The sequence below is a fragment of the Melanotaenia boesemani genome, chromosome 20 (genome assembly GCF_017639745.1).
Source record: "Melanotaenia boesemani isolate fMelBoe1 chromosome 20, fMelBoe1.pri, whole genome shotgun sequence".
NCBI classification, from domain to species: Eukaryota; Metazoa; Chordata; class Actinopteri; order Atheriniformes; family Melanotaeniidae; genus Melanotaenia; species Melanotaenia boesemani.
This window is the reverse complement of record NC_055701.1, coordinates 22,039,670-22,054,607: the sequence shown is the minus strand read 5'-3', so window position 1 is coordinate 22,054,607 and position 14,938 is coordinate 22,039,670. Positions and strand designations below refer to the sequence as shown.

Here is a 14,938-nt window from a genome sequence, read left to right as displayed (position 1 = left end):
AACACGGCATTTCTAAGAAAAAAAATGAAAAGACTAAAAAAAAGTCAATAAAAAAGTAGTTCTGGATTCTCTGCCAACTTGCTGCAGCAGCTGATGTGAAGCAAAGAGGCAGAACACTGCACCCATGGGACTCAGAGGTTAAATATATCCCACAGAAATACAGCAGCTAAAAAATGAATTTGGGAGGAGATATCTGCTGTCAGCAGACTATGTGAGGATCGTTCCTAATGAAAACAACCTTTAGACACAAAGCTTAGTTGTAGGAAAGCAACTTAAGGTGCTTACAATAAGACAGTACTAACCCCTGCTATATGATGTTTCTGTTAAATACACATTAAGACCCCATAATCTCATAAAGTGTGTCAAAAAACAGTTAAACTGTGTACAAGATCACTCACTTAAATTTACCATAAACTACAGCTGAAAGTGGTCTTTGTGTTGTGTTTATTTCCTTTTTTGTTCCCTGTTGAATCTGCAGGGTTTGTGTTTTTACACGATTTTCACACACTCATACGGCTCAAGAAAATAGTCACAATCAATGAGCCACTGCACACTGTTGTAAATTAGATTGTAATCCTTTTTCTTTTTTTTAAATCTGATTCATTTGCTCATTGCATTTTTTAAGTATCCATGACTCAGTCTGTAAAGATGGAAAAAAAATAACATGTTATTGAGAATCCAAAGAAGTCTGATATTTATGTCAAATCCCATGCTATGGGATAATGAGATTTTAACTCAATAATCATAAAACATCCTCTATTTCAGAAACATAAACCAGCCATTTGTTTACTTGTTATTTTATGAATTAACCCAAACTCACATCACTGCCACTTTATTCTCTCTTCAAGCAGCTAATTGCTTATTTTTCTTATTTATAAAAATAAACATGCATGCGATGAATGTGATTATGTCTCCGACCGGTGGTTTTGACACTGTTCCTTTAATTAACAGATGCCAGGGATACAGAAGAAGTGTCCCAACACCCTGATTACCTGCTGGATAGACTCCATCCCAATATAGGAGTTCCTGGAACTGCAATCCACTGGTGGAGTCTCTTGTCGGATAAAGTCTGCCATCTCGATACCCCCTCCAGGGTCCCTTTGAAAACACATAAAGGCAACCACACCTCTGAATTGTTGGCATGTAGACATAGTAACCGTTTCCCAGAAAAAATAGCAATCAAGACTTTAAAGCAGTTGTATGGGATTTGAAACTTAACTGTGAGACCAAAAACCAGACAAAAACAGGACTTTCTCCTGGTCTATATTCAGCCCAGACATGCTTGTTAAACAAGTCGGAATTTCAAAACAACCAACCTGCCAGGGATATAAATCATTTACACTTAACATATGCCAAAAATGTTTCATTGAGGGTTTAGCGCAGAAAACAAACACACCGAGTAATGAACTAAAACATGCAACATAGAGGCAACGGGGGCTGGATAAGGACCAGCGAGGGGGGAAATGAGTGGGCAGTGGAGCAAGACACCTTAATCACCATTAGTACTGCTTGTCTGCTCCACCGTAAACTCCCAACAAGCCAGAATGCTGCTCCAGATGTGTGGGCAAAGCCGTGACTGAACTGTCCCTGTGGTCGGGACTCTCCTTGGTGCCTTTTCCTTCGCTCGGTGTCCAGCTAAGCACCCCCTCTGGAATGTGAATATGAGTCACTGCTGCGATTCACAGCAGAAAAAGGCTGAAATCTCACTGGCTTGTTGCTTCTGAAACCTAAGCCTCTCCGTTAAAAAAACACAGGTAGAAAACTTGGTATTCAGAGCAAAGTTATTTCTTCTTTTTTTTTATAATTGTTTTGAGAAATATGAAATACATTCAACTCAGTTAAATTAATCCGAAGTTAAAAGTATTAATCCAAGCTCCATTTCTTTATATACTGCCAGGACAACATGAAATGGGTGCAGAGATTTACCAAAACATGTGCAAAGACAAATGAAGAGTATAAAATTAGTATCAAAACAGCTTGAAAGCTAATATTTGGCTTGACCAACTTTATTCTTAAAACACAGCCTGAATTCTTACACAAGCTTTGTTGTCATTTCTTCATCAGAAACAGGTCTTCAGGCTTCTTGAAGGCCATTTCAAAGCTCTTCTGATACCTTTTGTTCTGTTCTCTGTTAACATGACCCCTCACTGCTTCAATAATGTTGAGGTCCAGGCTCTGGGGAGCATTCATCACTTTATAAAACCTGTTCCCACTGATTTTCAGTCCAGTTTTAATGCCATTTGGTATATCTCAGCATTTTTTCCCTATTTTAAAGCACTATGAATCACACTGCCATTGAATCGTGCTATACAAATAATCTCGCCTCGCCTATTTTACTTCCTTAAGAATGGCTTCTTGATAGCTGCCCTTTCATGAAGGACATTTCTGAATCAGCAAACAGTAAAATGATCAACTGAAGGGTTAGAAGCATCTTTGAGATCTCATGCTTTTATGTGTGTTTTAAGAATATTCCTTACAGATACTGTTCATCTGTAACAAACAATATCTGTCGTAGGGCAGAATGATTAATCATTTTCAAATTGACATTACAATTTAAAATGCTGTAATTAGCAAATCGCAAAGCAGTGCAATAAATTTACACATGGCACAGTGCCTGATCCGGGTATCAAACCTGCAGCCTCCACGGTTTTACAACTCCACGCGCTTCAGATGTAATTCGGAACATATTACGTGAAGCACTTTCTGCTGCTTCTGGCACGAAAAGCGCTTTATAAATAAAATTGAATTGAATTCCCGTCTCTTTCTTGTGCAACAGTTATTTAAACTAGGGTGACCAAACATCCTCTTTTACCCAGACATATCCTCTTTTTGAAAGTTAAAAAATGCTTCCAGCCAAGAGTTCAAAATTGTCCCTGACGTTGCTCAAATATGTTTAAATCGGATATGAAACCTTTAGAAAGCCTGGAGAACTATTACTCAAGCGCACAATGATCGGTTACAAGAACATAGGGCTCACTGGAGGCAAAATATAAAGAAATAAGTACTGGTTCTAGATGTTAAAAGAGTGTATATATGTTGGAAAAAAATGCAATTAATATATACTGAATTAAATAATCAAATAAATGTGAAAAGACTTGTTAATTTTAAATTCTCTTAATACTTCTAATTCCAACATATTTCAATTTTAATTTATTCTTCTTCAAATGTCACCCATTCATTTTCTAGAAGGACCTCAACATCCTCTCTCAGTCATCTCCAGATTACATCTCTTTTAACTGACTTAATTTTACTCCACCCCCACATACCATAATGACCCTTCACCATCATTGATCAGGAAGTGTGGTGTCCTCCACCCAATGCATAATACAGAGTACTTGCTCTGCTCCAGTATCTGTGTGTTTTAGTCACACTCATGGAACATCTTCCCTTTACAGTTTCAGATATAAAATCCACATTTAGGCCAGATGACAAGTCGGCTTACCCCGGGCCATTGCTGTCCTCCCGACGGGTGGCACCTCCATCATTTGCCCCCTCCGTGCCACTTCTGCTGCCCTGATTCTCCTTGGCTTGATGCTCCACCACCTCCCCCTCATCCAGGGCGTAGTGGAGGCGGTAATTCACCATCTTCAGCAGCAGAAACATGGCAGCAATCACACCACAGTAGATTCCCACTATCACCATAGTTGGCTGCAGGGCCTAGCATTAAAAAACAAAAAGACACAGAATGTTAGTCAGAGCCAATGTGACCTTAAAATCTGTGTGTGTTTAAATCTGTATAAAGTGTATGAGCTTCTGCATCCAGCTCTGATATATCCTACTGCATCCTGTGTGGTCATCATAAACAACAGCACTACTATAAAAACCACAGAGCTGACCGACACATTTGCACTCCAGGAATAGAAGTGAAATTGCAAACCGATTTGAAATATCAGCTTCAGGTCAATAAATCATCCATTTACTGGCCTGAGGATGCAGTTACCAGTGTGTATTTGAAAAAACACAATGATATAAGTGAGATTTCAGCTTCATGTAGCTCATATTGATAAAGTTTGATACAGTTATTGGGGAAAACAACCCTTTAATCGCATGCTCTTATGATAAGAAACTGGCATTGGTTCCATTTAGGACAAACTGGTTGACACACTTTTAAAACATACAGAAAACGAAATACATTTAGAAAATAAGAATTAAACAATAACGTGAAAAATATAGACCAACCAGCAGCCAGTTTTCTGTTTGATGAGCATTTTAACTCTTTCACTGTGCTACATCCTTGTCAGCTGTCCTCCAGCCACTAAAATCAGGAACAAGGCAAATCTCTACCGATGGAAGGAAAACAAGCTGATAACGGGGGGGAAGGGGAATTAAATTAAGTGATTACAGTTTGCAACAGCGTTATCATCTGTTAATATCCTACTTCACTGTGTAAAAGCTAAATTTTGACCAAAAAATAAAGATAAAAAAAAGCTTCCATATCCAATCTAGTTGGTGGACAGCACACATAAAATGAGAAATATTGAGATTATTCTAAAAATTTGTCCCAATAGATTAATACTAATTTAGTCTATTTCATTTTGGAGTATGATAATTTAAATATACTTGAAAAGATTCGTGACGTTTTATTAGTTTGAATACAAACTACATTGTCTCCGCTCCAGATAATAGACCGAGAGCGACCATTAGTATCTTGAAGCAGCTAACCTAACGGACACTTGGTTTGGTAACTTACGTTGTCAACAGTAACGACAAATACAAAAATAAAGACAATAAAATGGATTAAAATATGCAAACCGCTCACCATGTACAGCGTGAAGGGGAAACATAGCAGAAACAGCCAGATGTAGAGATGTAAAGCGTTGACGAATGTGTTCTGATCGGGGTCGTAGTACCATCCGCCTGTGACTGAAGCCCAGACCCCCTGCCTCAGGATCTGTAGAGTCTGCGACCCCATGTTGTTTAATCCGCTCCGACGAAGCCAGTCGGAACCGATTAACGGAACAACCGGGGTGACACGCTGGCTAGTCGTCGTTCAACATGACAAACGGTGTTCTGTTTTCAGACAGTGGCCTGAAAATCCCCTCTGCAGCCATCTTCTCTGCTGCTAGCCGGCCAGCTGGGGCACTGTTTCAGTCCTCCACTGAGGAGACTCCTATCCCACCACGCCCTGCGAGAAAGTTCTTCTTCGTGGAAAAGGTACTCAGCAGCTATGGAAGCACCGTGTGACGCAAAAAAAAAGAAAAGTATATATATATATATTTATATATATATACTTTCTGTGTGCTTTGACTTTATTTGTATCTGCTTTCTCTTTAGCAAAACAATTTTGAAAGAATATAAACGTTTGACATATTTACGGATCAATGGAGAGATGACAACATGGAATAAAATTAAATCGGGCAATTAGATGATCGGCCCAAATATGACCAAATGGCGCCACCATGTGGTGAAATAGTAGTATTACTTCTTTTTGGGATTCCAATCTAAGCAACGAGAAAATTCTTAACATAATGAATAGAAATAGCAAAAACGTTTTCTTTTTTGTCTCGTTGATATTTCAGTTATTTTTTTTATATCACCTGGCTGCTTCTGCTTACTGCACCTGTAATGTTGCAGGAAAGCAATTTCCCCACTGAGGGACTAATAAAGGTTTCTTATTCTATTCTATTAAAAAACATCAGTTAAATCTTTCTGTTGCTTAGTTAGCTATCTGGATTTACTTTAATCAGTGTTTATATTTTAGAAGATAACAGTACTGTGTGAAAGTTTGTGAGTCCTTCAATATTTCTTAAAAACCAGCAGTAATTCATATCTGTATGGAGAATGAGGTGAATCTCCAGGATTATCTTTTCATTTAACGGGTGGAAACAGCCAAGTGCTTCAATCAATGAGATAACTAACAGTTTTGAGTTGTCAGCATGTTTGAGCATATGTGTCATGACAACAACAAAGGGAACTTCTGCTGACCCCACAGTGGTTGTACATTTGGGCTAAAAAAGAATATAAGTAAACCATCTCTAAAACCTGTGGACTTGGCCAGTACAGTCAAACAGATTTAGTAGACTTCCAAATGACCAACGTCACCAGCACATGTCTGTAAAGCATGATGTGAGTTTGGGTCTGTTTCTATTTTTCTTTAAATGAACTGGCTTCTTTTTTTTAATCTAATTTTAGTAGTTCTGTAGAACAGATTATGCTTTAGGTCATATTTTTAGAAATATAGAAACCTCAAGAGGGTTTAAGAAACAGTCAAATTATTTATTTTTTCAGTAAATTTACTAGTGACTAGACAAAAAATAATTTCTCTATATTAAGTGTATGAGTACAAAGTAACATAACTTGGAATTACAAATGAACATTTCAAACTTTAACTGGAGGTACAATTAGTGATTTTCAATAGAAGTTCCATCTGCAAACAAAATGTTTCTTCAAAAGCATCAAAATGTAGACTTTATATGCAAATTCTTTCTAAACTATCAACCAACATACAGTGGAGTTAAGTACACAACTTCATACACATTTTAGCCAGAAGACAACTAAAATAGATTTTACAGTGTATATGAAAAATGCTTTTACCAAAGAATGAAACAAAAGCTCTTAATATAGGTAATTAAGAGACTCACGATTGTTAATTTTATTTAACTAAACATTTTATATAATTGCTCATTTATTTTATTACAAAAAAACATGAAAACAGGATTTCTTTCACAACATTATAACTGTATGTAAGTAAAGAAAGAAGATTGTGGCAAAGGGCTTTTTACATTTCAGATTAGATTAGGTAGAGCATCACACAGTTCTTTTGTAGCTGCAACAAAAACATTGCTGATGCCAACAGTAAATCACCACCAAAGCTGATCCGAGTGCATCATCAAAAAACACTTAATCCAACATGAAAAGCCTGCTGACATCAAGCATGTAAACCCTGCTCTCAATAATATTACCTGAAATATGCTTAAAGCCCGCCAAGGGTACAAAACTGAAGAAAAGCAACTGAAGCTCTTTGTGCCAGTTCAGCTCAGACCATTGAGAGACGGATGCTGTTGCAGTTTTTAAGCGGACACGGAAACACTCCATGAGAGAAGACGTTTGACTACAGTTAAAGCCAGAGGAGTTTTCACAGCAGTTCTCCGTCTTCCCACAGGATGTGGCTATTACTGTAGCCTTGCTCTCTTCTCAGGAGGTGGTTTACTTGGTGGAGCCGGAGCTGAGGACTTGGTGGCTGGCTCCCTCTCCTCTTGTTTAATGGTTTCTGTAGGAGGTTCAGGCTCCTTTTTCACCTCAACTGAAATACAAGTGCATACATTTAGAGGAAAACTCTAAGGGTCTGGCCTCCACTCCATTATTACCACGATAATCGCAAATTAAATGAGTGATAAAATCTAGAATTCCTTGTAAAAAGTATGAAATATTAGCTTGTGTTGACATAGAGACTATTTTGTAATTTTGGGATCTATAAGAAATCCAACTCCTTGAAGATCATACCTGGAATGGGCTTCTCTCCAGGCTTAGGCTGAAAGCACAAAGCAAAGAAATGGTCATCTATATGATTTTTGTTTTAGCAAAATTGACATGTAAGATAAAATCATAGCGAATGACTGGAAAATCAGTGTGAAATATACCTGATAAAATGTTGGTGGAAATTTTGATCTGAGGTCCAAAAGGAGTGTGTCAACACGATGCCTCTGAAACAGGGAACTAGGCTCCTCTTTTTTCTTAGACTTGGGCTTGGCTTTTTCTAAAAAAGAAAACCAAACTTTGTTAACCACCTTTAGAAAATGTTAGCATCTTAAAACTAAAATACAGCATAGTACTTTTTTCCCCCATATTTCCTTCACTGTGGCACTAACCTCTTTCCTCCTGATCCTTGAAGTGCCACCAGTATCCCTTGGATGGGTGATAGCGGCAATATGAAATGGCCTCATCAAATGCAGACTGAATTCCATGGACTGCAGAAAGCTACAGCAGATATAGTTTGTATTAAAATAAAAAATTTCCAAGCATTTTAGTGCTCTAAATTTATGTATTGATTTATTTTGGTACCACTCTAGAGCTGATAACTGTTCCCAGGTCTGGGGCTTGATACACCACTCCTGCTATGATGTAATAGTCGGCCAAGGGAATCACTTCAGAATAAACACACAGAAGTGGAGACTTCAGTGAAGCTTTACAAGCTCGACATTGTGCATCTTGACATTTTTACATTCACTAACATGCATAAAATCAGAATCACAAAACTAATTTAGCATTTTATAAAATTCTCTATTTTGTTACTTATTACTCTTTTTATGCAACACATAAATAATACTGATGACACCAGTGGTAAGCAGAATAGCTGATGATCCAATTCATAAGGCTTTGGTTTAGTAAATCCTCATAAATGTACAAGATAGCTGGATAACATCCCCACTTATTTATGAGATCAAACCAGTTAAATTAACACATTCAAAAGTGACGAATCAGCTTGTTGATATTTATTTATTCACTAAAAATGTGATCAAATGTTATAGTACTCACCTTGTGTTGGTGATTGCCTCTGCTGTTTACGGATTATATAAAGAATTGGTTCTTGGGCATGAAGAAGAATATACTCCACGCCGACCATCTGACTGAAACACAACAATAACAATGTCAAAAGACAAATGTGTGACCACGAAGGAGAAAAACAAAAAAATAAAATTTAATACCTATTTTTTTTTTTGGGTGTATTAATACAAAATATTGTATTAAGAAATTAATAATAATTGTTGTATGAAACTCCTACATCTTTGTTTAACTTGGGTGCAAGCTACTTTTTTTTTTTAAAGCAGAAACGTTGCTGCCTAATTTGATTTTAAGCTGAATGATATAATGCCTTAATCTTGACTGATTTTATGCTCTCTGTCAAATAAATACAAATTCGGCTGTGTGGTATAAATTTACTTGAGATGCTCCAGGGTGAGCCGCTGCATCTTCACTACTTCATTATTGCAGGTTCGGTCGTAGAATGGGTTGCTTCTCTCAGAGAAGTAGTCCAGCACATTTCCAGGGTTAAGAATCGGCACCCAGCCGCTATCTACCCAGGATATCCAAAGGAGGTTGTCTGTAAATTAAAAGGACAGCAAAATGTTCTGATGAGCTACAAAAACAAATTTGTACTTTCAGGGTTCTCGAGATTAAAAATTATGTAGCTAAATTAGCTGATGCGCTAGTCTACGCTATGTAGCTAGCGTTAGCTTCATGCGCTAATATACATTTGAAACAGGCCAAGAGCAAAACAAGAAAGAAGCAGTATTGTAAGAATTCAGCAATAAAGCGTAATTTTTGCCTCAATGAACGTTAACCGATGATTAAAAAATATATATAAAGACAATGACTTCCCAAATAACAAAAGACCGGAAAATAGCAAACCTCTAAAATCCACCGACGCCATGATGTAAACAAATTGTCTCTCAAATATTACGTATTCACAATCTCTCAGGACGTAGTTTGATGACGTAGTCGCACAACCGACTACTGCATGAATTGGTCAATGTTATTACTTTGATGATCAGGCCTTTTGTGTTTTACAAAACATGGCGTCTTTCAGAATATTGAAAAAAATCTAACATAGCTTATAGCTTTGAGTTTTTACTATACAACGTTTTGTCTGACATATATGATATTCATTTTTCAAAAAAGCTATTTTGCAGATTTCAACCGTGTTTATTAGGCTACTGTATTATTTTAATTACGAATTTTAATTCTAAGAAGAATGAAAAAATCAGTTTCTATAGGAATTATGAACAAAACATTTTACTGGTTTGTCCATATGTAAATAGCCTAATTTGTGGAATCTATTATGTCTTTAAATAAATAAATATGTAAATAAAAATGTGTCTGTTTTTGACTATGTTTTCTATGTTATGTACATAAATTTTAGACAGTTATGCCAACGAGCAAATTTAAGTGATAGTTTATTTCCATAGCCTATTTAAACATAAAATTACAGAACACTTTAAATTACCACCACCACCACCACCCCTACTACTAAAATTACTACAACTACTACTACAGATTAAATGTCAGTTTTTATGGCTAATTCACCAATATTCATCCTACTTAACCCTGTATCTCAAAGAAATGTGGTGCTTGTTTGTTTACTTCTTAATAACACAGGTCATTTAGATTCTGTTTAAAGGAACTTGAGGATGCAGGAAAAAGTACAAAAACAATGCACATGTCATATTGTCAATAACCTATTTTTTACAAGGGTCTTTATGTGTGGTCAGTAGCATTTGTTCCAGACAACTAAAATTCCAGAATCACATCCAGCTGACAAGACAGAATTCCAGCATGGTGAATACAGCCACTGTTGATGAGAAAATGTCCAGTCAAACCAACACTCGTAAAAGAAAACTGATCACCTGCGCTCCCTCTCTTCAGACTTATGTTTCCTGCATTAATCTGAATAAATTTAGTTCTGGATGACATCATAGCCTGTCCTTAGAAACTATTTGTCATGGAAATTTTCTGTCTGTGCAGAAAGGACGAGGCTGCTTGGGCGAGATGAGTCTGGCTGGGTGATCTTTATCTGATTCATCCCAGTAGAGATGATTGCTTTCCTCCAGAATGAGATAAGACAGTGACTGACAGAAATATTTAAGAGCAAGGATGGGGTTGTTATTCACTGCCATTATTTTTTATGTTTTTTATTTTAACTGAGAGAAACACACGCACACACACACACACACTGCACCGTGGCATAGGCTATAAGAACTGGAGGCAGGCATTTATAGCAAACAAACAAAGAAACAAAAAAGAAAGAAACTAAGACATGGCTCTGAAAATTTTGGGATTTTGCTGTGATTTTCTGCAGATTTGTGGTGAAATTAAACCTGTTTACGAAATTAAACAATCTCTTTCTGGGGCACGCTCATAGGACAACTGATCCTCTATTTATTGACCAATCGGCTGATCAGAGCGGAAAACACGAGATGCAGACAACGGAGGAGCGCGCAACGTGCAGGTTGCGCACAGAGAGGACGTAGCTGCTGCACTGGCAAGGCGGAGGCGCGATTACGGCCGTGAGGATGCAGTGAAAACCTCAATTTACCCAGCTAAGTTACAATCGGGCATTAGGGTAGCTACAACAAAATAACGTCGAAGATGAGTGTGATCAAGTCTGGGCACGAAGACAAGGCGGAGAGTGGTAAAGGCAGCCTCAACGACAGCGGCGGCGGCTCCCCGAGGCTCCAGCAGTGCGCTCAGCCCCCCAACAGCAGCAGCAGTCGGACCAAAGACAGCAGATATCAACAGCAGCTCCAACAGCAGAGGCATCATGGTGGGTCGATGCTGAAACAACCAGCCTACAACGAGCCAGCTGACGTCGTGAGGCGGGCGTTGGACTTCAAGAGCCAGGGCACCCAGTGCTACAAGGATAAGAAGTACCGAGAGGCGATTGGCAAGTACCACCGCGCTCTGCTGGAGATCAAGGGGCTGTGCAGGGTGCTGGGGGACCCGGACACCACCTCCAAATCCCCATCCCCCCTACTGCCGACCATCAGCAAGTCCAGTACGCTGACAGATGAGCAGAAGGGGGCGATGGAGAAAGCGGAGCTGGAGTGTTACAACAGCTTAGCAGGTAAGAGACGTTCCTCTCTCACACAGATGCGCACTTACTCTGACATGTTGTCTTTTTAAATTTATTTTTAAACAGAGGTTCTAGGAAAACTAGAGTAGCCGACATGAATGATTCATAACGAGTATGAGTCATGCTTAAGCTCACCCCCAATCTTTTTATTTTCTCTTTATGATAATGCTCCATTTACTCAACCCCTTGCTAAATGAGTTATGTCATTCACTTAACGCATTATCAAAAGACCCAGTGTGTTTTTTTATACCTCGCAGCACACACATTACTGTACAGCCTGATCAGCCTTTTCTTTGCTGTTTCACCCCATTCTAGCTTGCCTTTTGCAAATGGAGCTGGTGAACTACGAACGAGTGAAGGAATATTGCTTGAAAGTCCTTCACAAGGAAGGAAAAAACTTCAAAGCGCTCTACCGATCCGGAGTGGCATATTACCATCTTGGTGACTTTCAGAAGGCTCTCCACTACCTGAAGGAGTCACACAAACAGGAGCCATCAGGTTAGGACTAACAGATCATGGCAGTGAGCTCCATAATGCTTATTCCCTTCCATGGAAAACTTGTCCAAGAGGTAAAATTGAGGCCTTTGAGCTGCACTTTGAATGCTCTTGTAAGATTAATGAAACAACGAGTGGATTCACTGATTGAAAAGATGCTGATTCACTCAAGATCTAAATGGTGGAATGAACTAGAGTACTATCTCATATAACTATTTGAATGCATTCTGGGTTTAAGAACAGGTAGAGTCTTGTTAAAAAAATGCTTCCCATGAAAAAGGCAACAGAAATAGCAGGAAAGAAGCAGACTGCAGATATACAGTATATGCTGGGGAGCTTATTAAGGGACTGGAAGTCTTGTCATGGCAATAGGCATGAAACACCAGGGACTATAGTAGGATAGGAAGGGAACAATAGGCTGGTGAGTGGCAGTAAACTGGCAGTGAAATCTCTGTTGAACATTTAGTGTAAACTGGATTATGTAAGAGTCTACTGCCTTAACATCTGCAGCGTTAAACAGGGTCATGACCATTTTTCCCTGTTACTGCTGCCTGAGATCTTTAGAATACTTTGCCCTGATGAGTTGAGGCAGATGGCCACTCTCCCTGAGTGTGGTTAAGCTGGAGGTTTCTTCCTGTTAAAGAGAGGTTTACATACTGGCTTATGATGAACCATTTTTAGAGAATTTCTTAAGCCACTTAATGCTGATCAATGAATCATTCAAGCATAAAACGACACCAAACTTACTGGAAGGGATGCAGTGTTGTACCTATACCAAGCAAAGAACTGATGTTAGTTTGTGTCTTTGGGCACTTTAGTAGTCTGTCAACAGCACATAATTACTTTAAATTTCTTTCTTAGCACATGCAAAAAATGACAAAGATTACATACTTTGACAGGCATAAAATTGTATATTTATACCTGTAAGATCTACAGCATAAACAATAGGTAAAAAGCCATCAAAGCTCTCACATATTGCCCTAAATGATCTCTATAGAAGAAGTCATTTAGGTATTTTCTGCAGAGCTCAGACTTCTACATTACTGAAACAGTGAGGGATCATCTTGACAGATTGTGAAAGAGAAAGTGGCAAACCAAAGAAGATTTATGGAAAGTCTTTTAAGAAGGCTGAAGAACTATTCCTGAAGACAACATAAAGACATTACCAGAAAGCTTGTGGAAGAGGATTCAAATTGTGTCGAAGAAAGGTGGAAAAACCAGATATTAACTTTAAAGACAGAATTTTAAACTCTGATTTTGCCTCATATACTTTATTTTCATTGTTTGCACATTTTAATAAATCATTGCACAGCATTAATATATAAAGAAATGAGAGACTTTTGCACAGTGCAGTAAGAAAAAAACAGAATTTAATATAAATGAGAAAACGGTACTCACTGTTGGTCTTTTACTTTGTTCCATTTTAGTTTAAGTGGAAAATTTTTGTCAATATTGATGCACCATTTCCTGGCTGTGCAGGAAATAAATGAACTTTTTCCTGCCTTTGTTTTCCAGACACCAACGTCATCCGTTACATCCAACTAACAGAGATGAAGATTCGCCGAAATGCCCAAAGGGAAAAGAAAGAGACGACACAAGCACTCACTGCCTGATGACTTCTCACCCGTCCCAAATTTCAACCCCACTGTGTGCCACCCAGACTTTAAACACCACACGTCAGAGGTCTTGGTGTGAAACGATGTTTGTTTGCATTTGCGTTTTACAGCATACGGTTGCCAGTTATGTGATGGAACGTTGTTGTGTGCTTGGAGTGTTTTCTTTTTAGAAAAAAAAAAAAAAAAAAAAAAAGCACCAGATATTTTTAATCCCTCCCCAAGTTGCAAAACGTATCAAGTATGAGTTCATCTGGAGTGTGTTTTAATCATTCCAAACTAGTGCACTGCCAGCCCAAACATTGCACATACAGGCCAACACTTGTGATAGAGACGGGAGCAACAAGGTCCACAAAGCAGTGCGTCTGCAGGCGAGCGTCACTGTAAATTAGCACCTGCCTTCGCACAAGACGCGTTTTAAATGCCTTGGAGTAAGTGAGTAACAACCACCTACACTCCTGTCACCTTACGCTAATTTTAAAAAGCGCTACAAAAGTCACAGTTTTTTATACTTTTGATCATATCTGTAGTAAAGGTGCTTTCAGTAAGTGGGTTTCTAACGCAAAACACAAGGACATGAAGAGCACATGTTGCAAAGAGCAGTATGAGCTAAAAGACATATCAAAATGTAAATAGGCTACTTTATAAAACCACATTAAAATAATGCAAAGGGAAGCTATTTGTGTTTATTAATGCCAAAACAAAGCACTTCATTGACATTTACTGTATCTGCAAATATTTAATGTGTATAGTAAATGTGTAATAAACGTATCTGTTGATTGAAATCTTTTTTGTGGTGGTGCTGCTGATTTCCTTTCAATTTATCTTGTTTTCCTCATAAGCAAAAAGAAACAAGTGATAAAACACATGGAAACAAGCAAACAAAGCAACGCTGACTGAAATGGTTTCCAGACTTGCTGTAACGAGGCAGAAAATCTTCCTAATAAAATGCTGGCTATTATTTAAAAATGGAGAAACACACTGATAAGTCCAAGTTTTATAAGCACATGCTTAATATTGAGGTTTGGAGCCTCTTTTGACACACTTATTTTCCCAGCACCTCCTACAGATGCTTAAATGGAAAGAAACCTGGAGAATTTGGAGGCCAGGTCAACACTTGGCGTCATGCTTCTTCAAGCATAGTTAGGAAGGGTACATTATCCTTCTGAAAGAGACCATCAGGAATACAATTTCCATGAAAAGGCATAACTGACCCACAAGGTTTTAGTTTAGGTTGTAAGTAAATGAAGCACCCACATGA

The 14,938-nt window shown here is 38.2% G+C and overlaps 3 protein-coding genes across 7 annotated transcripts in view; 1 reads left to right on the top strand and 2 right to left on the bottom strand.

The window, feature by feature from the left end:
- Window positions 1–5,104, bottom strand: part of pcnx1 (pecanex 1) — a 35,232-nt gene extending 30,128 nt beyond the window's left edge. For all 3 annotated transcript variants that reach the window (XM_041972811.1, XM_041972812.1, XM_041972813.1), the window contains exons 1-3: window positions 4,760–5,104; window positions 3,443–3,657; window positions 993–1,098 (exon numbers count right to left, since the gene is read on the bottom strand). In XM_041972811.1, the coding sequence (XP_041828745.1) occupies window positions 993–1,098; window positions 3,443–3,657; window positions 4,760–4,912 (474 nt within the window). In that variant the 5' untranslated portion in view covers window positions 4,913–5,104. The remainder of the gene's footprint in view (window positions 1–992; window positions 1,099–3,442; window positions 3,658–4,759) is intronic.
- A 1,106-nt stretch (window positions 5,105–6,210) lies between these two features.
- med6 (mediator complex subunit 6) lies at window positions 6,211–9,425 on the bottom strand. Of its 3 annotated transcripts, none has more exons than XM_041972809.1 (9): window positions 9,349–9,425; window positions 8,881–9,040; window positions 8,476–8,567; window positions 8,002–8,084; window positions 7,809–7,917; window positions 7,581–7,696; window positions 7,444–7,471; window positions 7,083–7,243; window positions 6,211–7,029 (listed from the first exon to the last, which is right to left on the bottom strand). In XM_041972809.1, the coding sequence occupies exons 1-8, from the start codon at window positions 9,368–9,370 to the stop codon at window positions 7,113–7,115; spliced, it is 741 nt and encodes a 246-aa protein (XP_041828743.1). In that variant the 5' UTR covers window positions 9,371–9,425; the 3' UTR covers window positions 6,211–7,029; window positions 7,083–7,112. The 3 variants fall into 3 exon arrangements, with proteins under 3 accessions (XP_041828743.1, XP_041828744.1, XP_041828742.1); XM_041972810.1 differs by having other exon boundaries at window positions 6,211–7,046; window positions 7,085–7,243; XM_041972808.1 differs by having other exon boundaries at window positions 6,211–7,243.
- A 1,508-nt stretch (window positions 9,426–10,933) lies between these two features.
- Window positions 10,934–13,902, top strand: LOC121631753 (tetratricopeptide repeat protein 9A). The gene is made up of 3 exons (XM_041972807.1): window positions 10,934–11,560; window positions 11,885–12,067; window positions 13,580–13,902. Exons 1-3 carry the CDS (start codon window positions 11,086–11,088, stop codon window positions 13,675–13,677), a joined length of 756 nt encoding a protein of 251 aa, XP_041828741.1. The 5' UTR covers window positions 10,934–11,085; the 3' UTR covers window positions 13,678–13,902.
- The last annotated feature ends 1,036 nt before the right edge of the window (window positions 13,903–14,938 follow it).

What these genes read in the sequence shown, in the direction of transcription:
- LOC121631753 (XM_041972807.1), top strand. Translation starts at nt 11,086, where the DNA reads ATGAGTGTGATCAAGTCTGGGCACGAAGACAAGGCGGAGAGTGGTAAA. An exon ending in GTGTTACAACAGCTTAGCAG is followed by an intron (nt 11,561 to 11,884) that starts GTAAGAGACGTT and finishes ACCCCATTCTAG; the next exon opens with CTTGCCTTTTGCAAATGGAG. An exon ending in ACACAAACAGGAGCCATCAG is followed by an intron (nt 12,068 to 13,579) that starts GTTAGGACTAAC and finishes TTTGTTTTCCAG; the next exon opens with ACACCAACGTCATCCGTTAC.
- med6 (XM_041972808.1), bottom strand. Translation starts at nt 9,370, where the DNA reads ATGGCGTCGGTGGATTTTAGAG. An exon ending in CTCACCCTGGAGCATCTCAA is followed by an intron (nt 8,568 to 8,880) that starts GTAAATTTATAC and finishes GTTGTGTTTCAG; the next exon opens with TCAGATGGTCGGCGTGGAGT. An exon ending in GAGGCAATCACCAACACAAG is followed by an intron (nt 8,085 to 8,475) that starts GTGAGTACTATA and finishes TTTATTCTGAAG; the next exon opens with TGATTCCCTTGGCCGACTAT.